We start from the raw sequence: 27,173 nt of genomic DNA, 5'->3' as shown, positions 1-27,173 counted from the left end.
TTTTTACTGAATTTATATCCTGTATAGTCTTCCTGAGACTCAGAAATGTTTTTTTCATTTTCCCTTCTGTCACAGCCATGTATCTATCATTTAGGTGGAAATTGTGTTGAATTCTTTAGTGTGGAGTCTAATTTTATAGTTTGTTTCATCATCTTCGAACCTCTTGAGTTTCTCATTATGTTGAAAACCACTTGTTACCTGTTAAAACTCAGTAAAACTAAGGGATATTTTCTAGTCTGTCATCCCAGTCTAATAATTTATTTCCTGTGGGCTCTTCTATGTTAGGTCTTCACTGAGGTCATCCTGTTATTACTCATTTTATGCTGCTATCCATACCTAGCCCAGTGGCTGAGCCCTCTGATCACTGTTATACATAATTTAATTTTGCATTTTCATAAGGAACATCATGACTCGAAAGTAACTTACTCCTTTGTAATAATTACATAATTGTGTATCATATATGTAGTGTAGTATATAATAATTAATATGCATTTTGAACCCATTTTTCTCTTGTAAAGTTCAGAGTATCATTAGCTTTTACATTCATATTTTAGGAAATAGATAATTTAGAATAAAACAATATTTAAACGATGACTAATATCAGGTAAAGGCTAATGACTAATGTTCTAAATAGTTTAAATATTTTTCAAGTTTTAGATTTCAGAGACTTGCCTGTGATACTTATGTTTTTTCACATAGTTACATTCACATCATCTCATTTAATTATCACGAAATTGTGTGTTAGTCACCAGAGCATTTATTTCTTAGGCTCATGTTGTAGAGAAGCGGCTCTAACAGAGTTTGTGACTTGTTTACACTTACATGGAATATTAGTAAAATCAGACCTCTTGAATTCTAGGTCAGGGGTCTTTTTCTGAATATATGAACTTATTTCTTTTTCTTTAAAGTGTACTATGAGGCAGGCACCAGGAGTAGAATGAACAGGAGTTTAAGAGTAAACTTTTTTTACATACTATTTCAAAAATAATTTTAGTAATTTTTAAACATTGCTTCTTGTATGAAAAACCAGAATGGTAATATTTAATCTTCTGGTATGTGAGCAAGTCAAAGTAATTGTTATGGGAAAGAATTGTTCTTTACTGAACTAGTGGGTATGTGTTAGTTGAGTGTGTGTCAGTTACCTATACTGTAATTTCATTGTTTTCAAAATAGAGTTTGCACTAGATACTTGGGATTCTATTTAACCCTGAAATTCTAATTTCTCATTGAGAAAGCTAGTATTTTCCTTTAGAACAGAAACAGTTTATAGCCAGTGTCTCTCTTAGAGCTAGAGAGGATGAGCATGGAGTGGTTGGTAGTAGAACAGTGACTGTTATCGAAATTATCATCTGAATACTGCCTCAGGAATATTGCCATGGGAAGGTAAGAACCACGGTCTTGCAGTTAATTGTGTCCTAAGCAACGACTTCAGTAAATTACCTGTTCTGTCGCACGGGTCAGCAAGCTATGGCCAGCTGGATTTGACCCACTCTATAAAATAAAGTTTCATGGAACATATCTGTGTCTATTTATGTATTTATTGTCTGTGGTTGTTTTTTCCCTGCAGTGGCAGAATTGTGTAGTTGAGACAAAAACTGTATTTCCACAAAGCCTAACATATGTGCCATCTGAATCTTTATGAAATGTTTGCCAGCCCTGTATTAGATCATTGATTCTGTCTGGGGAGGTAGGGATTGAGACCTGACTGTATTAGCTGTGCTTTTTCAGATTAACCACTTTCCCTGCCAGTCCCCCATCCCAATCTGATTGGCCTGTCCTCTCCCTACTCCTTTGAGTCACTGTTCTTAATTGGGATGTAGCAGTGTTTCTCCTTGAATGATGGAGTAGAAAAAGATGAACCACTATACTGGAGTTTTCTGGGTCTTTTTGTTTTCGGGTTAGATGGAAATTTTTATTAAAATGATTGGTTGGGAGATAAATCTGAGAGTTAACTAGTTATAAATTAGGTTAGATTTTTTTTTAATTCCTGTTTTTCTCTCAGAATTTATATTTAGCTTCTCAAATTGAAATTTTAAATTAAATTAAAATTTAATTTATTTGCTTTAGTGAATAGTTGTTAATTTTCTTTCCAGTTGTAACAGAAACAGCAGGTAGCCTATCTGGAGTTAGTATCACGTCTGAACTAAACGAGGAATTGAATGACTTAATTCAGCGTTTTCATAATCAGCTTCGTGATTCTCAGGTAACTTAATTTTTTTAGTATAGTTGAGTTTAAAATTACATTAATTAAACTAGTGGTTCCCAAATTTCACTGAGCGTAAATTCACCTGTTACGATTATTAAAAAAAAAAAAAAAAAAAAAGTAGTTTTCTAGTCATTGGGTTCCCCTCACCTCCAAAAGTGTGTATGACTCATTCATTTGAGGTGGGCTTTCCCACCATGTGATTCTACTGCTGGTAGTCTGGGGGCTATACTGTGAGAAACACTAAATTAGAGGAAAACCTGCCTTGAATGTAGTGATAAGTGAAATTTTCTCCCTCTGTGCTACTAGATAATATGTTCTTTTTTCCTCTCAGATATTCTTATGGTCATAACCGCTAAAACTTAAGTTATATCTGAATCTGTGCCTTTATGATACTTTACTAACAATTTTGAAGAAAGTTCCTAAGTTTAATTTCAGAGTTATTAAGTTATAATTTAATGACTTGTAAATAATGATATAAATACACCATTTCAGTTTATGGGCCTTGAGTAAGAAAGGGTGAGTTAATATTACCTCTTCACTGGAATTGAGTATGAAGACGAAGTGTCTCCTATCGGCTGACCTGATGACAATAAATGAATATGGTCCAGTACTTTCAAGAATGATTGAGCAGTCAATTTTTCTGGTGACCCTGCAGTGCCCCATCTTAGATTCTTCATGTGTTCACAAGCAGATATATATAAGAGTGTTCATGGCAACGATTTGTTAATAGCAAAAAACTAGAAACAATCTAAATGTCCATAAACATGAAAATGGATTAATAAACTATAATATATGCATAGAGTTAAATCCTATAACCAGTTACAGTAAATGAGCCAGAGTTGATAAATGAAAAATGCGAGTTTAAGAAGGGTACCACTTGGCTGCGGTGTAAAAATGCATGAAGGATGTATATTTTCTGTAGGTGTAATAAAACGTAAACATGTGTGAGGAAGGTAGAAACCTAATTCGAGATTGTGTTTCTGTCTGGAGAGAGTAATGAGATTGGGGGTTGGTATGTCTAGAGCTTTAGCTATATCTGTAATCTTATATTTCTCTTAAAAAAATTGATGCAAATGTAGCAGAAGTTAAAATTTAAGCTTAATGGTGGCTTATTCATTTTATGATTTCCCAAGCCTTAGTGGAAAGAAGTGGTAGGAAAAACTGATAGGTTCAGATATTAAAGTTCATGATGGGGATTCTAAAAAGATGGCAAGAGAGAAAATGAGATTTTTGTAAGTTCATATAACGTATGACATTTCTAGCCTTAATTTAGTTATGTGTGTCCATAAAACCGTATATATGTTACAGTGGCACATCGGGAAAATAGTATGGAAAGGCATATAATTACCCACCAGCACAATCTCGGCAAATATTTATCACTTTTTAGAAAGAATGTTTATGCTTTTTTAAAATGAGAATGAAACCTTTAATTGCTTTGGTCTTCTTCTTCTTCTTTTTTATTTTTAAATAAGCCTCCAACTGTTCCAGACAATAGAAGACAGGCAGAAAGTCTTTCATTAACTAGGGAGGTTTCCCAGAGCAGGAATCCATCTGTTTCAGAACACGTACCTGATGAGAAAGTACAGCTTTTTAGCAAAATGAGAGTATTACAGGAAAAGAAACAAAAAATGGACAAACTGCTTGGAGAACTTCATACACTTCGAGATCAGCATCTGAACAACTCATCATGTAAGTAAATCTGGTTCAGCAAGGATAGGTGGAAGACTCATGAGTGTATGTGCTGGCATCTGATAGTTATTTAGTAAATACCTGGTGAACGAATGTACTCATAGTTCCTCAAGAAAATGACAGTATTTGAGGGGAGATAGGACTTGCATGGGGAAAGTTTTTAAGTTGCAAGGCAATCTGTGATGATAACAAGATAGATGGTCGATGTGTTCTATAATTCAGTAAAGGGAAAGAATAAAGTTGGGCTTTGAAAAATTGGTAGGATTTTGATTTGGGGGAAACAAAAAGAGAAGGTAAACTATTAGATACTTGGACATATACTGGATTTTTTAGCATAGTCACATTTTCCTTTGAAGGAACACTAATCCAAATTAGTACTTTGATTTAAAAACTACGAAACAGATTTAGAAAGTATACCAAAAAAATGAGACACGAAAAACTTATGTAGTACATAGGGTTTAGTGCAGAAAACGTATAACTTACATAGTTTATAACTTACAGGCTATATAACCTATAAAAACTTGGTAACTTTTTTGAAATATATAAACAGTCATCTTAGGTGGGTATAGTAGGAAGAGCATAGTTGAACTAGTTATACTATGGGAACCACTTTTCTGCTCCACAGATGTCTTACTCGGCCGCTCTCAAATAGTCCTCAGTTGCTGTCTTGACACCTTCTCATGCCTGGTCCCTTTCTCTTACCTAAAAACAGTCAGTAATAGGAGCTCTAGCAAGAGAAACTGATTATTAGTAGGACCAACACCAGCTGGTCATCATTCAGCATTCCTGCTGCTCTTTACTAAAGACAGGGATAGAACAAACATCTCTGGAGTCCCTGTTCCTTATTTTTTACCCATCTCCTATTTGTCTGCTGTGCATCCCCCCCCCCCCGCCACATGCATTTCTGCCTGAAACATCCTCCTTTCTTTTCCCTAACCTTTACCGGTCTCTCCTTTTCCAGAGTATAATGTAATCCCAATGCTTATCCTTCCTATACAGATGAACACAACTAAGAAAAATTTAAACTTTGAAAGTTGTACTCAAGGCCTTGTAGTCAGTTTTATATACATAAAAAAAGTAGCACTCTGCCTACTGATGACTCTTAAAAAGTGATTTTTTTTTCACACTGGGAAACTGTGAAAGCAGCAGCAAAAGATAGAACAGTTAAGGAATAGAGCGAAGAGACTGCTGGAAACCAGCTGTAGCAGTTGATAATGTGAGCAACAAATAATGATGGTCATCCCTGTGAGAAAGATAAATGACAATAGTTTTGAAGTGATGGAGATAGATCTGTGCAAAGATTCTTAATCTTCATTCATTGCCCTTAAAGGCATAAGGTATCTTTGGTCCAGGTGGACAGAAAAGTAATTAACATATAGTTCAAGGACTATAGAAAGTTAGCCATCATCTAATTAGAAAATTTTATTGCTGGTCTGTATTTCATGGTATGAAGGTACTGCAGTCAGTTTAACCTAGAATCCGGTTTATCAGGAGAGTATACTGGTTACTTTTTAAAGTGGAATATCCTAATTCTTGTCGATTTCCACCTTGTCTTTCCTTACTGTTTTCTTGCTGTTTTAAGTTTGTGGTGTTTGGTTAGGAACATGTTAATGAACAAGTGGCCTGGCTGCTCTGTCCTGAAGTTCCTAAAATTGAAATCTGCAGAATTTAAGATGTTAATGATATTTTACTTTTTATTTTCATATGTAAGCCAACTGTTACTTGATGCCGTATTTGTTTATTTATGGTAGCTGATCTTTTGTTTGTTAGTTGTGCCTTCCTCAGCTTCTCCACAGAGAAGTGTGGATCAGAGAAGCACAGCTGTGGCTCCCTCTGCCCCCACCGGCTTAGCACCAGTCAGTGGAGAAGCCAGTAGCCTCACGTCATCTGTTCCTTATCCTGTTGCTTCTCTAGCTGCTCAGAATGAGAGTGAAAATGAAGGACATCTGAATCCAACCGAAAAACTCCAGTAAAACATTTTTACAAACATTGTTTACATAGATTAGAATTGAATAATGGAGATAAATTATGGGTTTTTTTCTTGAATTGTTGAAAATTCTAGAAAAACTGAATTTATTTATTATGATAAATTAGAATTGTTAAGAGGTGGTAGAAACTGTGTGTGTGATACTGCATTCTTTGAGTTGTCCAAGAGAAATGTGACATTGTAATACAGATAATTTTTGTGAGCTAATGCATTCCCATTTTCCACCTAAAAGATTAGAAGTAGCTGGTATTACATTAAAATGTTTTAATATTCAAATGATTCTAAATTCAGAGTTCAGGCTCTAGAATCAGAAAGCCTTGAAATTATACCTCACAAGGAAGGCTGTGTGACCATGGACAAATAACTTAATACTCATTAAGCCTCTGTTTCTTCATCTGCAAAATAGGGATAATAATATACCTATTCATAAAGGTATTTTACACATTAAAAAACATTGGCTTAGTTTCTGGCACTTAATGGAAACTCTACAAATTTAATAATTTGGGTAAACCTATTATACACTGTATAGATCTCTGTATGTTTCAAATCAGGAGCCTTCTATAAATGCTTCGTAATGCCTACATCACTGATTTGCCTGAGAAGTAGTATTTGTTTTTTTTTTTTTAAATTTTTTTTTCAACGTTTTTTTATTTATTTTTGGGACAGAGAGAGACAGCTGAGAAGTAGTATTTGAATTGAATACTTACTACTTCACTATTGATTCAGAAACCAAATCTGCTTCAAGTGAACACTTGAAAAAAAATTTTTTTTAATGTTTGTTTATTTTTGAGACAGAGACAAACAGCATGAGTCAGGGAGGGGCAAAGAGAGAGGGAGACACAGAATCTGAAGCAGGCTCTAGGCTCTGAGCTGTCAGCACAGAGCCTGACGTGGGGCTCGAACCCGCCCAACTGTGAAATCATGACCTGAGCCGAAGTTGGATGCTTAACCGACTGAGCCACCCAGATGCCCCATTGAAAGTTTTTGTTTTAAAGCTTTTGTCCCTAATGTGACATTAGAAAATAGAGTGGTGAGATATTGAGTAAGAAAGGTATCCTTGAAATTAAGTTCATTTCTTTATAGTCACGCCCCCTGGATGTTTGACTAGGGCTAAATTTTGTTTGTATTGGCTGCTTGTATATGAGAATACTGCATGCTTTGTTTTGCTGAAATGGGTATTTTATTGTATATATATATGTATATATATGTATATATATTTTATATTTTGTTTATCAGGAAGTTAAATGAAGTTCGAAAGAGATTGAATGAACTGAGAGAATTAGTTCATTATTATGAACAAACATCAGATATGATGACAGATGCTGTAAATGAAAACACAAAAGATGAAGAAACTGAAGAGTCAGAGTATGATTCTGAACATGAAAACTCTGAGCCTGTTACTAACCTTCGGTAACAATTTTGTTTTTCTAACATGTTCCTTCTACTTGGATATTTCTGATATGCAACAAAAAACCCTCAAAAGAGTGCTATTTGCTTTTTATTTAAGCTTTTCTCCTGTAAGTCTGCTTAAGTCTACTATTTTGGCCAGTATAATCTTACTTGCCCTGTAAAGATAAACAAATAGAGAAGCATGGAGTACAGTAGTTTAGTAAATTTGCTGTTTGTGAGATCAAATGCAGGTAAACCATAAGAAGTATCTTAACATTTTCCTACCTCTTTATTTTTAGGTATAATTTTGATTTTCTGGATGTTTTCTTTTTAAATTTCCTAATAGAAGTTTATGAAATGCAAGAGCCAGTTATTCACAGTATGAGTTTAAATGGAATAATAGCCAGTGATGATCTTAGTTTGGAATTATTTTATCAGCAGTTCTAAAACTTGGAAAATTTATTTATTTATTTATTTATTTATTTATTTATTTATTTAAATAAATAACATCAGGCTGTTTTCTTTCTTTTAGAAATCCACAAGTAGCTGCCACTTGGAATGAAGTAAATAGTAATTCTAATGCACAGTGTGTTTCTAATAATAGAGAGGGGAGATCAGGCAATTCTAATTGTGAAATTAACAACAGATCTGCTACCAACATAAGGGCTCTAAACATGCCTCCTTCTTTAGGTATGATTGACTACTGATGATAACTTTGACATACTGTTTTTTCTAAGTGTATTTTATTTCATTAGTACTGTTCTTAAGTTAAATTACTGATTTTAATTATACATGCTTCCAACAGATTGTCACTATAATAGAGAAGGAGAACAGGGGATTCATGTTGCACAAGGTGAAGATGATGAGGAAGAGGAGGAAGAAGCAGAAGATGAGGGAGTCAGTGGGGCTTCATTAACTAGTCATAGGAGCAGTCTGGTTGATGAGGCTCCAGAAGATGCTGAATTTGAACAGAAGATCAATAGACTTATGGCTGCAAAACAGAAACTTAGACAGTTACAAGATCTTGTTGCTATGGTACAGGTAAATACTGCTTGACTGAAAGAACTGTGTGTCAAAACAATAATTCTTGAAATAATTCTTGAGTCATTTACTTTCTTTTAGTGTTGGAGTTGATATCATTCAGTTGTTCAGGCACCCTCTCATGGCCTTCTATAACTTACGGCAGTTTTGTATTTTTTCTTGAACTTTAATTTTTCTATTTATTATGTGGAAAGGCCTCATGCAGCCTCTCTATTCTTGTGTCCGAACTCAGTTTCTTTGCAGTTTCTTATCCATACTAGTAATGAATTAGGTTTTTAGATAAATAAGAAGACCAAATAATACCCATTTACAAACTTAAAATTGGCTAACCAGTGTTATAATCAAGAGTCACCACTAACTCTTTAAGGTTTTATTAAAACGATGTTTCCAAAGGTTAAAGTTTCAGTTGAGGTCTTCAGAGAAAGCATGAGTTAATATAAAATTATGTAGAATTAAATGTTTTTTAAGAAAATGTAGTAGTTCACTCCCCAGAAACCACCTCAGCACCTTAATAAGTACATTAATGTAAACAGTAGATGTGGACCTACTATTAGGAAGGTAAAAACTTTAGTTGTTTTTCCAGTAGTTAGGACAGATGTGAGATATTCTCATTCGTTTTTGTATTATGAGCTATTGGCACCGGTTTGGCAAACTGAAGACTAAAGTGAGAGAATAGGAAATTTTAAGCAAGTGACAGTAGACATTGATTATTTGAAATTGTTAATGTAAAAATTACATTTTAAGAAAAATTATTTAATATCAAGAGTTCCCAGATCCGATAGTGTGTTTTTGATCTTTTTCATATTCTTTACAAAGCTTTTCTTTGATAGCTCTGTATCTGGTCAAAATAAGAAAAGGCAACTTAATATTTGTCATTATTGGGTAATTGGCAATTCAGATTATAAATGTACCTTTTTGTTGTTGTCTTAGTACTTCTTTTCCTGCCATTGGTAGAGGATGAACTTCAGTGCTCTCAAAAAATCATGTACTTATTAATCTACTCCTTTTTATGTTACATAAATTTTACGGAATAGTGGTACTTAAGGTATGCATTGGACAATGTCTTTAGATATCAAGATTATTTTAATTTAATTATTTTCTTTTTTTTTAGGATGATGATGCAACAGATCAAGGGGTTATCTCTGCCAATACTTCAAATTTGGATGATTTCTACCCAGCAGAAGAAGGCAACAAACAGAATGCAAATAACACTAGAGGAAATACCAATAAAACACAGAAAGATGCTGGAATAAATGAAAAGGCAAGGTATGTTAAGCTCATGGCCTTCATTTAATAAAAATTGAGTGCTTTTTATATACACTCGAATGGCTACTGTATTAGATCATGCTTAATGTTATAAGATTTATTGGAGTCTGCAAATATGATAATGTTAATTTAATTATAGAGAGAAATTTTATGAGGCTAAACTACAGCAGCAACAGAGAGAGCTCAAACATTTGCAGGAAGAAAGAAGGAAGCTGATTGGGATTCAAGAGAAAATTCAAGCATTGCAAAAGGCATGTCCTGACCTACAGGTAATTAGGAACTTTTTTTTCCCATTTGTTTGAAAAAAAGATATTTAAAACCTAATGTCATTTAAAGTACTCTTTTTCTAGTATTGACGTGATAACGTTTGTATCAGTTTTATGATTAATGAAATGGATGAACTTATGAAAGAGGTTAGGGAACTACATTTACACTGTGAAAGATAGCATATAGGAATTGACTTTGTTACTTTGATCTTTTCACTTGGACTAGACAGCTTTAGATTCAGAACATAAGTATTAATAACTATTATATTAAAACATTCTGGTTTGAGCTTTGCCTTTAAGGGAGTAGCGTTTCCATCTTGTATTGGCCTAAAATTATATAAGAAGGCCCTTAAACCATCATGGATTATCTAAGGAAATCAATTAAAATATTTTATCTGTAGTTTGCATATTAAATAGTACTGTATGTATGGATCTTTGAACTAGAACAGAGAATGAGCAAACTTTGACCATGTCACGTAATCAGGAGTGGGAATGAGGTTGATACAGGAAGGGAACACCAGTTCTTTTTGAGATATTTCTTAAAATGTTTTGGTTACCTTTATTCTTCAGTCAGGTTTTGTTTTCAGTGAAAGGGAAACACATCAAATTATGTTTCTCCTAACCTCTTCTACCTTATCTAATCCTTTTTCCCTTCTCCATAGTCTAAATAATATCCAGAGGGATGCATATCAGAGTTGGGTTGAGTATTTGAAATTTTCCATGGTAACATTTTATCCTTCTTGTCTCTGTTGTTCCTGAGAGTTGGCTGCTAGTCTTTAGCTTTATCCTGTGTTTTCATCTTTGTTTTCTTATGTCAGGTTTTCTTTGGATCAAGATGTCAATTGAGGTCTGGTAATGACAAGTTAAATACAGAATTAGAGCCCCAGTGAAATGGTGAAATAACTGCTTTTATGAAATTAACACAGTTGCTTTAATTCCTCATAATAGTTTTTACTAATCCTTTTTTAGCTGTCAGCCACTAGTGCGGGTAATTGTCCCACAAAAAAATATATCCCAGCTGTTACTTCAACCCCAGCTGTTAATGGAAATGAAACCAGTACAAGCAAATCTGGTTTTGAGCCTGAAGATCCTTCAGTAGTAGATAATGAGGTATTGTATATTGTACTGTTGTTCCTGAGTCTTACATCACGTCTTAAAGAAGGAAAACTGAGTATCTGTGGAACATGTTTTTAAATGCAGCCTGTTTTGTCTTTTAGTGTTTTTTTTCCTTCCCAAAGTCATTAAGTTGGGATCTTTTCAAAATAGTCTTGTTCTTTATTAGCAAATATTTGGCCGAATTGTGTTTAAGGGGTAGTTACAATGAACACTAATCATTTCTGTTAGAAAGACCTATTCTTTTCCATTTTGTTTGTGTGTGATTTGTAGAAAACATCATAACTTTCTCTAAATAGTTGACGCAGTGAATTTGGCTACTACTTGTTTTTATTAAGAATTGATTGCCTCGTTTTTTCTTACCACAAAAATATTATTTTAACTGTGGATATCTTAGTGTAAAAAGGATAGAGGGAGAACAGAACTCTTTGTCTTACATTCTTTAAGGCTAAAACAAATCCAAGTATATTATACTAACTTGACTGACTTAAAATAACAGCTGTGGTCAGAGATGCGAAGACATGAGATGTTAAGGGAAGAGCTAAGACAGAGAAGAAAGCAGCTTGAAGCTCTGATGGCTGAACATCAGAGGAGGCAAGGTCTAGCTGAAACTACATCTCCAGTGGCTATTTCATTGAGAAGTGATGGATCTGAGAACCTGTGTACGCCTCAGCAGAGTAGAACGGAAAAGTAAGCGATGTTTCAGTCTTTTTCTTAACATTACCTACCTAAGGCATGTAGGATGGGCAGCTTCATTTCCCCTCTCAGCACACATCTGCTGTTTCCTGGAGGCTAGTGTTTGAGCATCACCTTAGTGGTTCAATTTAACTAAATCCAGCTGTTTCCTGTTCTAACTTCTCATAGCATCACCTCTCTTTTTTTTTTTTTTTTTTAATAACTAAGGCACTTGATCAAATGGTGATACAGATTTTCTTGAGTATATAAGCCGTATTTTCTTAGTTATGTTTTAAGCTTAAAAAAGCAAAATGTTTGTTACTTTATAGTACTTACCTATCAGGCCAGAAATGAGCATGTTTTTTTCTTAAAAATCTCCTGTCTGTAAATTTCCTAATGATTAGTTAGGAAAGGTTTTATTACATGAAACATTTAGATTTTAGAGTTTACATTTGAAATCTCCATATTTAGAATATTTCTTAAAAATTGGCCATCTGTAAGATTGGTTAGTTATCTATATAGGAGTATTCAGAGTCAACATTTTCTATTTATGTATTTTTAAATTTATTTATTTTTAAATTTATTTTATTATTATACATATATATATATATATATTTTTTGAGAGTGAGCAGGGGCTGGGTAGAGAGAGAGGGAGAGAGAGAATTCCAAGAAGGCTCTGCACAGAGTGGAGCCCCACACGGAGCTCAAGCTCAGGAACCATGAGATCACGACTAGAGCTGAAACCAAGAGTCAGATGCTTAACCAACTGAGCCACCCAGGTGCCCCTCAGAGCTAGCATTTTGAAATTCAAGTTTGTTGGGACCTAACCTTTTGATATCCTCAGATGGCATTTCTGGAACATTGCATCAAACCTTATTCTCTTCCTCTTAGAAGAACTTTTCCTATTTTGAAGTCCCAAACTGTACTTTATTTATCAAATTATACCTACAGTGTTTTTTTTCTGTTCTGAGTGAGTAACACACATCTAAACTTCAGAAAAATTAGATAGTTTTGATCAGCATCTAGGTTTGGGAACCACGGCTCTAGAATTGTGCTTTCCAGGGCGCTTGAGTGGCTCAGTTGATTAAGCATCTGATTCTTGATCTCCACTCAGGTCATAATCTCATGATTCATGAGTTCGAGCTCCGTGTGGGGCTCTGTGCTGACAATGCAGAGCCTGCTTGGAATTCTGTCTCTCACCCTCTCTCTCTGACCCTCCCCTGTGTGCGTTTCCCTCTCTCTCTCTCTCTCTCTCTCTCTCTCTCTCTCTCTCTGTCTCTAACTAAATAAGTAAACTTAAATTAAAAAGTACATATAGAGTTGTGCTTTCCAGTATGGCAGCTGCTGCATTGCCTATACCTATTAAAATTAAAAAAAATTAGGGGCGCCTGGGTGGCTTAGTCCGTTAAGCGGCCAACTTTGGCTCAGGTCATGATCTCGCGGTCTGTGAGTTCGAGCCCTGCGTTAGGCTCTGTACTGACAGCTTGGAGCCTGGAGCTGCTTCGGATTCTCTGTCTCCCTCTCTCTCTAGCCCTCCCTTGTTTGTGCTCTCTCTGTCTTTCAAAAATGAATAAATGTTTAAAAAAAATTTTTTTTTTTTTTTAACGTTTTTATTTATTTTTGACACAGAGAGAGACAGAGCATGAACAGGGGAGGGGCAGAGAGAGAGGGAGACACAGAATCGGAAGCAGGCTCCAGGCTCCAAGCTGTCAGCACAGAGCCCGACCTGGGGCTCGAACTCACAGACCGCGAGATCATGACCTGAGCCAAAGTCGGACGCTCAACCGACTGAGCCACCCAGGCGCCCCTAAAAAAAATTTTTTTTAATTAAAAAAAAAAATAGCTCATTTTCACAGTCACACCAGCCACATTTTAAATGCTCATTAGCCATGTGTACCTAGTGTTTACTGTATTGGATCCACGTACGTAGATCATTACTACTATTGCCGAAAGTTCTTTTGGACAGCTCTGATCTAGAAAACTGTCACTCAAGGACAAGTTAAAAATTGAAGGGCATTTAGGAAAAATGTTCAGGAGGTTATGATTACTATTTTAATTTATTTGAAGGATTGTGTTGTGGAAGGCAGAGTAAACATATTCTGTATAACAGCAGTGGAAAGAGTACCATCCATTTTATTACTATGATTAAGTGAAATTGTATAGATCAGTACATCTATGCTTATATATAAGTGTACATATGTATATGTACACACATGGTACAATGTGTGGCACATAGTCGATGGTAACGTATTTAGCTAATCCTAGAATGATCTCTTACTTTTTGTGTCTTAATCTCTAGAACAGTGGCAACTTGGGGAGGTTCTACTCAGTGTGCACTAGATGAAGAAGGAGATGAAGACGGTTACCTTTCTGAAGGAATAGTTCGGACAGATGAAGAGGAGGAAGAAGAAGAGCAAGAAGCCAGTTCCAATGATAACTTTTCAGTGTATCCTCCTAACAGTGTGAATCAAAACTCTTATAATGTAAAAGAAACTAAGAATAGGTTAGTTTCACCGTTTTAACTTTTGGCTTAATTCCTGATGTTTCACATCTTTGTGACACTAAGTGCTTCTATGATTCTCTGAACCAGCGTGGTGTTCTTACAATTCAATTCATTTCTGACACTAACTACTTAGAATTAGGGCAGATGCCACAAGTCAAGGGCTCAGTCCCACAAGATTGCCCTCATTCAGATGCCAGTTGTAATCCCAAGTCTCCACGTGCTCACACTTCTGTCCGACTTTGCTAAAAATTTGGGGGTTCCCACAAGCCCTATTTAAGTTTCACAATTTGCTGGAACAACTCATGAACTCAGAAAAGCACATTTACTTGCCTGTTATAAACGGTGCAAGTCAGGAAAAGCCAAATGAAAGAGGGCAAGGAATGGGTGGGGCATGGGGTCAGAGCTTCCGTGTCCTCTGGGTGCGCCACCTTCCCAGCACTTCAATATGTTCACCAGCCCAGAAGCTCTTCTAAGCAGCTGTTAAGGGTTTTTTGTGGCAGTTTCGTCACATAGGCACAATCGATTAAATCATTGGCCATTGCTGATTAAACTCAATCTTTAGCCCCTCCTGTCTCTCGAAGTTGAAGATGGGGCTGAAAGTTCCAACCCTGTAAACACCTAGTTGATTTTTTAGTGACTTGCCCTTATCATGAAACTATCTAGTGCCTGCCAAGAGTCATTAGCTATGGTTGAGTGAGTAGCAAAGACCTTCTACCTCTCAGGAGATGCCTAGGGTTTGGGAGCTCTATGCCGGGCACCTGGGATAAAGACCAAATACATTTTTTATTGTACCGTGAGAGTTTTGCCAAGGTAGATCCCAACTAGACCGGATCAAGATTCATAAGCTTTGATCTTTGCTCCTGTTTGGGGGAATTAAGCAAAACTAAAAATTATCGATGGTGACAAAGGCCTGTCAACAAAATATCCATTACATTGTTATTTCTAACAGTAAAATATGTTTCGTGAATAAAAGATGGTTAAGTAGTTCCACTTGATGGAATGTCATGTGGCTAAGTTTAAAGCATGAAGAGTGGAAACATGCTTGTAATAAAATGTTCATTTTGCAGAGTACAGGATTCTATGGACACTTCTGTGTAAAACCTAAGTAAAAAAAGAGTGGAAAAAACTTACAAATGATAATTGCACAAGGCTAGAAATCTGGCATTCCCTTTCTCCCTCCCTCAACCTCCCCCTCATTTTCTATACTTTTTGAGTCCTTTGAACTTAAACTTGGATCTTAAGAAAATACTGCTCTGTGAACCACAGTATCAGGAGTTTTTTGCCAGATTTTAAAAACCAAGTAATTACATACGGTGACCTAATGCTTTAAATCTGTGTTAGGTGGAAGAACAGTCGCCCTTTTTCAGCAGATGGAAATTATCGTCCTTTAGCCAAGACAAGACAGCAGAATATCAGCATGCAGCGCCAAGAAAACCTTCGTTGGGTGTCGGAACTCTCTTATGTGGAGGAGAAAGAACAATGGCAAGAACAAATCAATCAGCTAAAGAAACAACTGGATTTCAGTGTCAATATTTGTCAGACTTTGATGCAAGACCAGCAGGTAAAGTTTTACTACAAAAGTAAATTTTTTATACCTTGCTTCTAAACCGTTGCCCATTTTTTCTCAAGTCATCAGTAACTGTTAGGACATTTTTTCTTTCCACAGACGTTATCTTGTCTGCTACAAACTCTTCTCACGGGTCCCTACAGTGTCATGCCCAGCAATGTTGCATCTCCGCAAGTACACCTTATAATGCACCAGTTGAACCAGTGCTATACTCAGCTGACGTGGCAACAGAATAACGTGCAAAGGTAATCTGTGATTAGAAGCAGTAGATCTGTATGGAAAATGCTAAAACTGAGCAGGGGTTTTCTAGTTATCTTCTGGGAGAAAAGGGCAGGAGCAAAATTGGATACTCATACATTTTCAGTTCCTGAGGATTTTATAAACAGTGACTTGTCCAGTGTTCCCTTTTAATACCATAGACTTTTGGTTTTAAAAATTTGTAGGATTCAACTTTATGCTTCTATTAGGTGAGTTATATGCTATGTAAATTATACCTCTGTGAAGCTTCCAGCATCAAAAATCTGTCAATTTCTTAGAGTTCTGCTTACTGTCTGATCGAAGTGACAAGTGCACTTCTTGTTCCAAAGGCCAAGTTACTGAAGTAAGCCTGCAGGACAAGCAGATGTTTGCTGTCACTCTCAAAACAGGCCATTTCTACTGCATGTTTTGAATCACTTTTTACATGTATTTTCTTTAAACCTACTTTAAACAGAAGATAATATAACTGACTTAGAAGTTAACTGGCTTCTTAAATATTTACAGGTTGAAACAAATGCTAAATGAACTTATGCGCCAACAAACTCAGCACCCAGAAAAACCCGGAAGCCAGGAAAGAAGCAGTGGTGCATCTCACACCTCTTCTCCCAGTTTATTTTGTCCTTTCAGCTTTCCCTCACAGCCTGTAAATCTGTTTAACCTACCTGGGTTTACTAATTTTTCATCGTTTGCACCGGGTAAGTGACTGAAAACTTGAAAATAAATGCAAAGTGCTCGGGAATACTGTTTTGTCTCTTGCATGGATTTTTATCTGTCCCTTCTGATGTTGCAAAGAAAGTTACAGACTCGTCTGTGTTGATTCTTTATGGTGAAAAACTTAAAATGGTTGCTAATGAAATTAAGTAAACTGCATATGAAGATTGCTTAGTCTTACACCTTTGAATTATTCAGCAACCATTTATCAAGGAGAAAGGGAATGATCCTCTCCCATGACTGCAACACACCAGGCACCGCGTAGAGCATGAGGGGAGTAAAGATGACTAAAGCAGCGTCCTTCTAGAGGAGCTGCATGTCTTGGTAGGGAGATTCACTCCTAGACAGAAGCTTAGCTTAGGCTTAGATTTAATTTATTTATTTTAGGCTTTTATTCAGGCCTTTTTTCTGTACCCGTTATGTTTCAGATGCCAAATAAGTGACTGGGATTCAGAAGGGTAGAACTAATGTTTAAAGAAATTTAGAGTCTAGTGAGGAAGCTCTCAGGGTGTCAGGTGCTCAGCACAATGCCGTGGGTGCTGTAGCAGTGATGCAAGTGAGGTGAGGGGTCTGCTCTTTGTTGGGGCAAAAAATTGTCAGCAGGTTTCTTTTTTTTTTTTTTTTTTCTTCCAGAAAGCATGTTATTTAAAGAATGAACACAATTTATTTCCAGGGAGATGAGAGAGGAAAGGCTTTCTAATCAGTGTGACACTTAAGAGTTACGAAGCAATGAAACAGTAGATCATGTGGGGAATTTAGAAGTGATTAAGTTTGGCTAGTGTTTAGGGCCATCACAGGGGAAGAGTAATTGATGTGGCTGGAGAGCAGCAAAGGCCTTCTGTACTGTGGAAAGAAGCTTAGACTTTCCATGGCCAACCCGAAGGGCCATTGAAGGATTTTGAGCAGGGGGTTAGCATGAGATTTCTATTTTAGGAATATTATACTAGTGATAGTGTTGCAGAGTTTTGGGAGAGGAGCTAAGAATATTGCTGGTGAATAGAAAATTGAATGCTGCTGCAGTAATATTAGAGAAGGAATGATGGCTTGGTCCAAGGCATTGGCAGGAGGGGTACAGGACTAGGAGCAATTCAGAAGAATTCTAGAGGTAGAATACATTAGGTGATCAGTTAGATGTAGCGTGTCATGAAGGAAATGGAGTTGAAGGTGTTTGCCAGGGAATATAGGAGGAGAAAAGGGTTTGGAGAGCTGGACGGCTCTGTGAATATAAATAAGTAAAAAGAGCAGTGCATTTTCTTAGCAAGATTATAAAAGCAGTGGCATTAACAAATTTAACAAGCACTTTAGTTCTTGGGTATAAATATTGGCAACAAACGTTTTTTTGAGTAGATTTTTAAGTAACATAATATAAATAATTGCACATGTAATTCCTTTGCAGAAATATACTTCATACCAGTGTCAACTCTGGGCGAAGACCATTCATTCTTCACAAAGTAATTTTGTGAAGACTTTTCTCACCACTTTCTCTCCCCGAGTTGTTAGTAGCCCCCTCAAATACATCTGATATGGCACTGTATGGTAAAGGGTTAGTTTTGATCTGTTTTCCCAGTTAAATTAGAGTGGAAAGAATAAAAGCTTTGGAGTTGTGCAGACCTGAGATCTGAACTGCTCTTGCATTTACTAGCTGTTTAATCTCTGAGCCAATTTTCTCCCTGGTAAAATTAATACAATACCCGTGTCATGGCGTTGTTTTGAGCATTAAACAGAGTGACGGGTAAATGCCTACAGTAGAGTCCAGTATCCGGTCATTTGATAAAGGTCAGGTACTGTTACATCTAACTTTTAACTCTGAAGGGTGAGGATCATTATCCATTTTTGTATTACCAATGTGGAAAACCTAGTGGACTGAGCTATGTCAACAGTGATTGAACAAGTGAATGTTAACGTATTTAATAGTTTTTTGTTTTGGTGGATTTGAGTGGCACATTTAATTAAAACTGTCTTTTAATTTTATATTTAGGTCTTCAGGCACTTTGTTGTTGTCTTATCCATTGCTTTTATTTATTAGGTATGAATTTCAGCCCTTTATTTCCTTCTAATTTTGGAGACTTTTCTCAGAATATTTCGACACCCACTGAACAACAGCAACCATTAGCCCAGAATTCTTCAGGGAAAACAGAATATATGGCTTTTCCAAAACCTTTTGAAAGCAATTCTTCTATTGGAGCAGAAAAACAAAGGTACTTAATTGTGAACATAATCCATTATATTCTTAAATGTCACTTTTGTGATTACATCTAATTATATATAATTTGAAAACATAATTAGGCAGGCTGCTTCTGTTGTTCGGCTTGATAGCGTTGGGAATGTGAAACTGATAATCTGATCAGGTACCTCTCGGGCATACACCTACTGCTAACCCTGGTATCACAGTTTTGATCAGAGTATCTCGTGAAATTCATTTTGGAAGGAGAAGATGTGACCCATACAGTGTCTTTTGCCCAGGTTTGCTGTCAGTCTTTAAGTTCACTTTAGGGCTAGAAACTAATATTAACTTCTAGACGATAGTTGTAAAGTGATGGCTCCTTGATTCATAGCTCCTGATTAAAATAAATTCTTAAGGCCTATCTAAATGTGATGTGGAGTGTACTATTAGATCAGTGAAATATGGTATCAGTCAGAGTCAGGATATCTTTTTGTGTTTCTCAGTGTTATACATATATTTTTTTCTCACTGTTAATATTTTTTAATAGAATAGTCTTCCCAAATAAAACTTTTGACTCATATAGTATAAAAGACTACTTGGTTTGAGTCCGGTTAATCATTTAATATTTTTATAGCTTTTTTTCATGTGTGTGTTAATCTGGAAAACAGTTTTGATGGCCAGCTGGTAAAAATAGCCTTTTTATTGTTACTCTTATTTATTTCAGAAAATACTTTTTAGAAGGATGAAAACTTAGAGGTCAGTTCATTGTAGTATTTCTTCTGTAAGAAGTATCTCTTTGATTTTGTCTTTCCTAGCCCTTTACAAATACAGAATTCACATTACTTTTTAGTTATGGATTGGGCATGTCTTGGGCTCTTAAATAAACATTTTGACACTTTAATTATTAAATCATAGATTTTCTTACGTGATGAAACAAAAACTCTTAGAATTCAACTGTTTATTAGACTCTGGGAATCCTATGGTTGACCTTCCTGACTTTTTCTTAGCTTTGCTAACCATTTTTTCCATTAAACGCCTTATTGCTCTTTAAAATACTCCCTCGTCAGAGCCTAACAGTGTTTAGGGCATAGTTGCCATTCAGAAATGATGGTTGAATGAATTTCCATCATAAGCTTTCAAAGCTTTCTATTCATTTCTATTCTATTCCATCTTTCACTATTCAAAGCTTTAGTGAATAGCTTTACTATTGGAAGGTCTTTACTTCATTACTATCCATATTTTGTACATAATTGATAGTAAAAAAGGATGGATCTGGATATCTAGTATTACTTGAGATATTTGACCTACTTCAGATTAGACCTCCCCAAAATCTCAACTGTTATTAGGTAGGTTCCCTGAATTAAATGGCTGGAGATAACAAGAGGTCACATGAAACATTGTAGTCCTGAGCTGGGTCAGAAAACTTTTCCTACTGTAAAGGGCTTGATAATAAATACTACAGACCATATAGTGCCTGTCATAACCATTTATTTCTGCCATTTTTGCACAAAAGCAGCCAAAAACAATATGAACAAGTGACTGTGCTCCAATAACACTTTGTGGGTGCTGAAATATGAATTTCATACAATTTGTGTCACAAACTGTTTCTCTTGATATTTTTTCAACCATGTAAGAATATAAGAATCAGTTTAGCTCCCAGGCCATACAAAAACAGGCAGCAGGCTGAATTTGGCTTGTAGAATATAGGTTTGCTAACTTTTGTCTTGAGTTGAATCCTATAGTTCAGTCTCCCAAATCACATTCTTCAGAACACTGTTCGTGTCAGGTTCTATGATAAAAAGTTTGGGACATCTTGCTGACTATGTTTTCCTCTAAGACATTTATAATATCAAGCACATTGGCATGTTAAAATTTCTGAGAAATCCTGTAGACATACATATTTTTTTTAAACTTAGATGATCAGTGAATACCTATTAATATATTAAAGGATGTCAGTGTTTAGTACACCATTAGAACTAAACTATATGTGTGGAGGAGTAAATTACCAGTTGCATGGACAATTGTTTTCACCAAATTCCAGTTCTTTTTGAACTGCTTTAGGTGACAACAGATCTGTGTGTTCCCAAACCCTCTGTTACACACAGCTCTTTCTCAGCTGTTCCTGCATGTGTTTTGGTTTTTCCTTGTATGTCCCATCCTTTTTTTATTTTCATTTTCATTTTCATTTTCATTTTTATTTTTATTTTTATTTTTATTTTTATTTTTAATTTACTGATTTTGAGAGAGAGGGTACAAGTGAGCGAGGGGCAGAGAGAGAAGAGAGAATCCCATGAGGGGTGGGGAGAGAGAGAGAGAGAGAGAAAGAGAGAATCCCATGAGGGGCGAGGTGGGAGGAGGGGAGAGAGAGAGAAATAAAGGGGCGGGGCTCACTTGAAGGGACCTCCGGGACTTGTGCTCACCCAAAGCGGGACGGTCCATCTGATGTGGGACTTGAACTCACAAACCTTGAGATCATGATCTCAGCTGAAGTCAGATGCTTAACCAATTCAGCCACCCAGGCGCCCTTTTTATTTTTCTTTCCCACTCTTTTGCTTCATGAATGCTAGATCTTTTGTTTGCAACTTTTGACAATGAAAATGGTTTAATGAGAAGGATGTAACATTAAAGTTCAAAGTAATTTAGCACATTAGCATTCATAATACTTGCGTATTTAGTTTATTTCTGTAAAAATGTTTTTATAGCCTGTTGATGTTTTTATCTACCTAAATCTAGTAAACTATATCTACAGTTTTCCAGTAAACATAGGAATCTTTTGTACCTATAAAAACTTATTTTCATTGATAAGGAATCAAAAACAGCCCGAAGAGGAGGTGGAAAACAGTAGGACACCATGGTTATATGACCAGGAAGGTGAAGTAGAAAAACCATTTATCAAGACTGGATTTCCAGTGCCTGTAGAGAAAACTACAAATAGTAATCGCAAAAATCAGTTAGATACCAGCCGGAGAAGACGCCAGTTTGATGAAGAGTCTTTAGAAAGCTTTAGCAGTATGCCTGATCCAGTAGATCCAACAACAGTAACTAAAACATTCAAGGCAAGAAAAGCATCTGCACAGGCCAGCCTGGCGTCTAAAGATAAAACTCCCAAGTCAAAGAATAAGAAAAGGCATTCTACCCAGCTGAAAAGCAGAGTTAAAAATATTGGTAAGTATTAAAATTTGTTGAATATCGATCCGTGTAAATGTTGATAACTTTATTCTGGCATGTTGACATACTTAATTTCATTATAGCTAAATGGATAAACTATTCTAGACCTACTTGAGTAAAGTAATTTTTAGTCACTTTTACAAATTTTTTAAATAAAATTTATGAAATAGTGTTGAATGTTGTAGCTGTTTTAAGACATGGTATTCTTTTTTTGTGCTTCCTAAAGCTTCTTATATTGCCTGTGTATATGGTTACTATGAGCTTTGAAGATATTGTCCGTATCTTGAAGGTTATTAAAATTGCTGACGTGCCCTACTAAAAGTTGCCGAAATGCCCAAGTTTTAATGTTTCTCTTTTTTAATAATACACCTTATCCTACATCCAGCATGTTTTGGTTACATCCTTGATTGATTCATTTAAAGAACTTTGGGCCTGTAACTACATTGCAGTCTTTGAATATCATAGATGAAACCACTTTTAAAACAAGTTTGCTGTTAGTCCTTTAGGAAATTACCCTTAGTTAATAAGGTAAAACATTTACCTAGGTTTATTGAATCTTGGCCATTGAGTATCTAATTAAAGTTCTTTTTATAGTGTTAACTGTGTGCCTCTTTAAAAAAATACATATTCTATGATTTTTTAAGAATTTTACTCAAGTCTAGCTCTAGAATCTGGAATATTAAAGGATGCTCCTTCCAAGTTTTCAGGGGATGCTTTTTGGCTGTGGCTCTGAGATGTTCTTCTGGGTTCGGGAGATAGTATTTGGTGCTTAAGAACAATGTATTGAATGCATATAATCAGAAAAGTTTGAAAAATCACTGTGCACAGCTAACTCTTGGAAACTCACAATACATGCAAAGATATGGAGGTCCTAGGAAACCCTGTAGTAAAAATCCACTTGTAGATATTCACAGCATTCTTCGTAGCCTCTTATGGTTAATGAAACACTTGAGAACTCTGATGAAAACTATGTATGTAAGAAAGAATAGGTGCTCCTTTATTTCATTTCAGTTCATCATCTGTCCTTCATGTCCTTGCCTCCTACCGCTACTCCCATCTGAAGAGTCTGATTTGATGGCGAAGCAAGCAAATTTGAACAGGGATGATATTTTTCTCAGCACACACATTACCATCCTTGAAAAGTTATATAGGTTTGGGAGGAGCTGATTTTATGTAGCAAATTAGTCACTGATTCAAATGAATGAAATCCAACTACTCTGCTTTCTCCAAGATGGCTCTTGGTGCCACTGGAGGGTGTTTAAGTAGATAGATAATGAACTGTGGCCGTTTTTAGGGAGTGGTCCCTTGGGTGACCCAGTGAACGTCACCTTGCTCCCACAAAAATGCTTTCTGTCATGCAAACAAATGAAGAAACACGAACATTTATTTTCTAGCGTTTTCTCATTCAGCCGGTTAATATGAGTGTGCTAGGGCAGTGCTTCTTAAACTTTACTGTTTCTCCCTTGGGAATCTTGTTTAAAGGCAGATAGATTCTGTCTGGGTGGGGACCCAAAGATCTGTATTTCTAACAAGTTCCCATTTGTTGTCGATCTTGGTTTGTGGACTTCACTTTGAGTAACAGGTTCTTAGGAGACTCTTCAGCCAACTAATGGCCATGTCTACCTAAGCCTAGAAATAGCTGGTATATTTCTATTTTTGAAACCCCTTTATTCTAAGGAATAATTCTTCTAAGGAATAATATTCTAAGGAATGATGAATATGCAATTCAGCTTTTTTGCTTCAAGGCAAAGATTGACATTCTGATCTATGTGGTCTCTTCTAAGTATAAAAATACTTGCCAGAAACATACATACACGTTTGTTTGACAAGCATTCAAAACCATCTGTCAGTGAGAGCCCTACTTTAAGGCACACACACAAAAATAAAAGACTTGATAGCAGAATCTAATACATGTAGAGTCAAACTAATAGGGAGCAAAATCAAATTAGTCAGCTAAACCCTTGCTATTCAAAGTGTGAACCAGGGACAGGCAGCATCAACATCATCTTGGAGCTTATAAAAATGCGCTCTTGGGTCCAACCTTGTACCACCCGAATGAGTATACATTGTTTTTCAGTGTGCATGTTAGCAAGATTCCAGATGTTTTGTTTTGTTTTTCTAATTTTTTTAATGTTTATTTATTTTTGAGAGAGAGAGCGAGCAAGTGAACAGGGAGGGGTATGGAGAGAGGGAGACACAGAATCCAAAGCAGACTCCAGGCTCTGAGCTGTCATCACAGAGCCCAGTGTGGGGCCTGAACCCATGAACCATGAGATCATGACCTGAGCCGAAGTTGGATGCTTAACCGACTGATTAAGGCACCCCAAGATTCCAGATGTTTTAATGTGAATATATGTCCATTAAAGTCTGAGAAGCACTGAGCTAGACCAGTGCTCTTTTATGGGGTAGGAATGGCCATGATTTCTTAGAAAAAAGAATATTTACTTGTCTTAAATGTAGGTAGATGAAGAGAAATATTGGAAGGCATTCCAAACTAGTAACAATGAAAAAAAAAAGTTTAGAGGCAGGATGAGGCAGGGAAAGATGAGAGGAACTGGGGAAGGAAATAGGGTATGACAAATAAATCAGCGTGGTGGGACTTAAGCTGCTGTCTTGAGAGAGAGCACAGCTGGTTATACTGTCCCTGATTTACTAGACTGAACTGCCCGTGTGTTTTGCACTTGTGGACAGTTTTCAGCAGTAGCATGCTAAATCTTCAGTTAGCTTTGTTTGCAATGATGGTGATGTATTTTCATCTTTAGCAGGTAAAGGTACATATTACTGCATGTGAAGTAAGGTGGTACAAATTGAGTGATAGTGACAATCTTCTTTACACTTCCATTCTAATTCAGACTTTGAGTTGAGCATCATTTCTTGCTGTGCCGGATGTTTCTTGCCTGGCCGGATGCATCAGACCTGTAATTTGGCTACTCTCTAGCAGGTCCATTCCCTCTTTTGATACTGTTAGAAAGCAGTGGGATCCTATAGTCTAGGTCTTCCCCGTTCTTGGAAAATCAGATTGAACTGTTAATGTACTATAACTGTCCCTGAGTCTTTTCATTTTTCTTCTCTTCCCTCTCCTGTTGTTTACTGATGAAGACTGAGTTGAAATGCATGTCAAGCATTGGGAAGGGGAAGGCCTGACAGATGTGGCCAGCAAAGAAACAACCCTTTTTAGAGTCACAGAGTTCATTACTTACATAGGCATAGAAATGAGAGCATCTGGGAGTCCTAGCTCCCTGTGTTCTTTGTTCTACATGCCACAAGGGGACACTGAAACAGAAGAAGCCAGATGACAGTTGCAACATGAGTGGTAGGACCCGTTACTGAGGAGCCAGTGCCATGCTGCAGCTACACTCCACTTTATGGTCTGGCAGTGTGTCCCCAGAGCCTGAGAAAGAAAGGTCTCCTATTTCATCAGAACCCAGGAGGAGATAAAAAATACTTTCATGACAGCTTTACGAGGGGGTAGGGGGAGGCAAATAAAAAATGGCCACATAGTAGTTCCTCACAAGCCTCCCATGTTCTCATATTCTGTGCTCCAGGAGGATCATAAGGCCTTCTGTCAAGACTTAGACTCAGCTGCAGTTCAGTCCTTACCTGTGTCGCCTTTGTGGATATGTGCAAGGTCTCCAGGGTGCCATGGCTGAGCTGTGTCGCTAAAGTGGAGACACAGCTAAAAGTATGGGTTTTTTCTAGCTGTGTCGCCACTCGTTCTGAGTAACACAGATTGTGGGCAAGGGAAAGAGTGATGAGGTGGCTTGGGAGATCCCTTATGCTAATGAACATGTGGTGGTGGTGGTATTCTACTAGCTGGCCTAGCCAGTGGAACTCTGGAGTCTCAGTAGTCTTCCTTAATTCTCCATTTTACCTTTTCCTTTTGTCAGTCGTATACCCTTATTGCTGGATCTGTTTATGTGAAGGTCAAAAATAACCAAGAGGGTTCTTTTTCCAGTAAGTTTCATGCAGACTGAATGAGAGTGGCTAGACTTTATAGTCTGAGAGACCAACGAAGAAACTAGGAACCCAAATATGAAATGATAAAGTCCTAACTTGAATGATGGCCTTAAAAATAAAAAGGGAAGGTTAATTCCACAATGGATGTTACAGAGAATAAATCGACAGTATTTGGGGGACTTAACTTGTTATTAGCAGGGCAGCTACTGTGATCTGGAGCATGTAAGTAGCAAGGCTTTCGGCTCTCTTGTCTCATTCTGAGAATGCTGGGGGCAAAGATCAGAGCTCTGTAGTCCCGGGGAAGACTTGGTTGGAGGATGGCCATCTGTGCACCTCGTACTATTCTTACACCCTCCTTCCTTCGAAGAATAGCAGTCTTTTGCCACTTCAAGGTACTAATGGGAAAGAGTGTCCCTGAACAAGTAGGTGCCATTGTCCCTACCTTGCCTGTGGGAGAGCATTGCCTTTTCAGTTGTGGAGACTGAGTAGAAAAGCTTCTTCCTCTTACTGTCTTGGTGGGAGACTGACAACTTGCTGGTGAGAATGTTGCTTCACTCACTGTAGGAGTGAGGCTTCCAACTGCTGTCTGCATGCCAGTGAAGCTACCCACAGTTGGGTCCAGCCTTCAGGGTAGATAGGAGTCCTGACATCCAGTGAACCTAACAGTGCATGCAAAAGGGACCAGCAGCTAGAGAGAAGCCACAGAAGCTGAACACTAGATAGAACAGGTAAAATCCAGTAAAAACAGTTATTGAAGGAAATACACACTTGAACAAAATCCTAAAAACACTTAAGTGTATTAAACTAATAAATTCTATAGAACTAGAAAAAATGGTTTTCACATATAATGTTTAGATTATTCAAAAAAGAGGGTAACTGCTATTAAGTCCCAAATTATTGGCCTAGAAAATTGAGGGGACAAACCATAAAAGACTCTTAAATAGAACAAACTCTGGGTTGCTGGAGGGGTGTTGGGTGGGGGGGATGGGCTAAATGGGCAAGGGTCATTAAGGACTGCACTTGTTGGGATGAGCATTGGGTGTTAATATGTAAGTGATGCATCACTGAATTCTACTCTTGAATTTAGTAGAAATGCAGCTAACTGTTGTCCAGCTGGGAGGCAAGGGGGAAGGTATCCACATACCCCTATGTATATTCTGATAAAATTCCTTAATCCCAAGGAAAAAGTAAACATCTTCTAAGCTTCCAGACT

General features: G+C 36.8%; 1 protein-coding gene across 25 annotated transcripts in view; it reads left to right on the top strand.

Annotated features, from left to right (window-relative positions):
• Positions 1-27,173, top strand: part of PCM1 (pericentriolar material 1) — an 84,013-nt gene that overhangs the window by 24,721 nt on the left and 32,119 nt on the right. For 24 of the 25 annotated variants that reach the window (XM_058720047.1, XM_058720045.1, XM_058720049.1 and 21 more), the window contains 16 exons: positions 2,094-2,203; positions 3,679-3,895; positions 5,666-5,864; positions 7,119-7,292; positions 7,804-7,961; positions 8,077-8,312; positions 9,424-9,578; positions 9,718-9,847; positions 10,814-10,954; positions 11,457-11,647; positions 13,932-14,135; positions 15,477-15,696; positions 15,802-15,947; positions 16,465-16,655; positions 18,698-18,869; positions 21,642-22,000. In XM_058720047.1, coding sequence (XP_058576030.1) covers positions 2,094-2,203; positions 3,679-3,895; positions 5,666-5,864; positions 7,119-7,292; positions 7,804-7,961; positions 8,077-8,312; positions 9,424-9,578; positions 9,718-9,847; positions 10,814-10,954; positions 11,457-11,647; positions 13,932-14,135; positions 15,477-15,696; positions 15,802-15,947; positions 16,465-16,655; positions 18,698-18,869; positions 21,642-22,000 — 3,003 coding nt within the window. The remainder of the gene's footprint in view (positions 1-2,093; positions 2,204-3,678; positions 3,896-5,665; positions 5,865-7,118; positions 7,293-7,803; positions 7,962-8,076; positions 8,313-9,423; positions 9,579-9,717; positions 9,848-10,813; positions 10,955-11,456; positions 11,648-13,931; positions 14,136-15,476; positions 15,697-15,801; positions 15,948-16,464; positions 16,656-18,697; positions 18,870-21,641; positions 22,001-27,173) is intronic. The other variant, XM_058720052.1, reaches the window with a different exon arrangement.

Source organism: Neofelis nebulosa, chromosome 3 (assembly GCF_028018385.1).
Source record: "Neofelis nebulosa isolate mNeoNeb1 chromosome 3, mNeoNeb1.pri, whole genome shotgun sequence".
In the NCBI taxonomy this organism is placed as follows: Eukaryota; Metazoa; Chordata; class Mammalia; order Carnivora; family Felidae; genus Neofelis; species Neofelis nebulosa.
The sequence above is the reverse complement of the archived record's forward strand: the minus strand, read 5'-3'. Positions and strand labels throughout refer to the sequence as shown.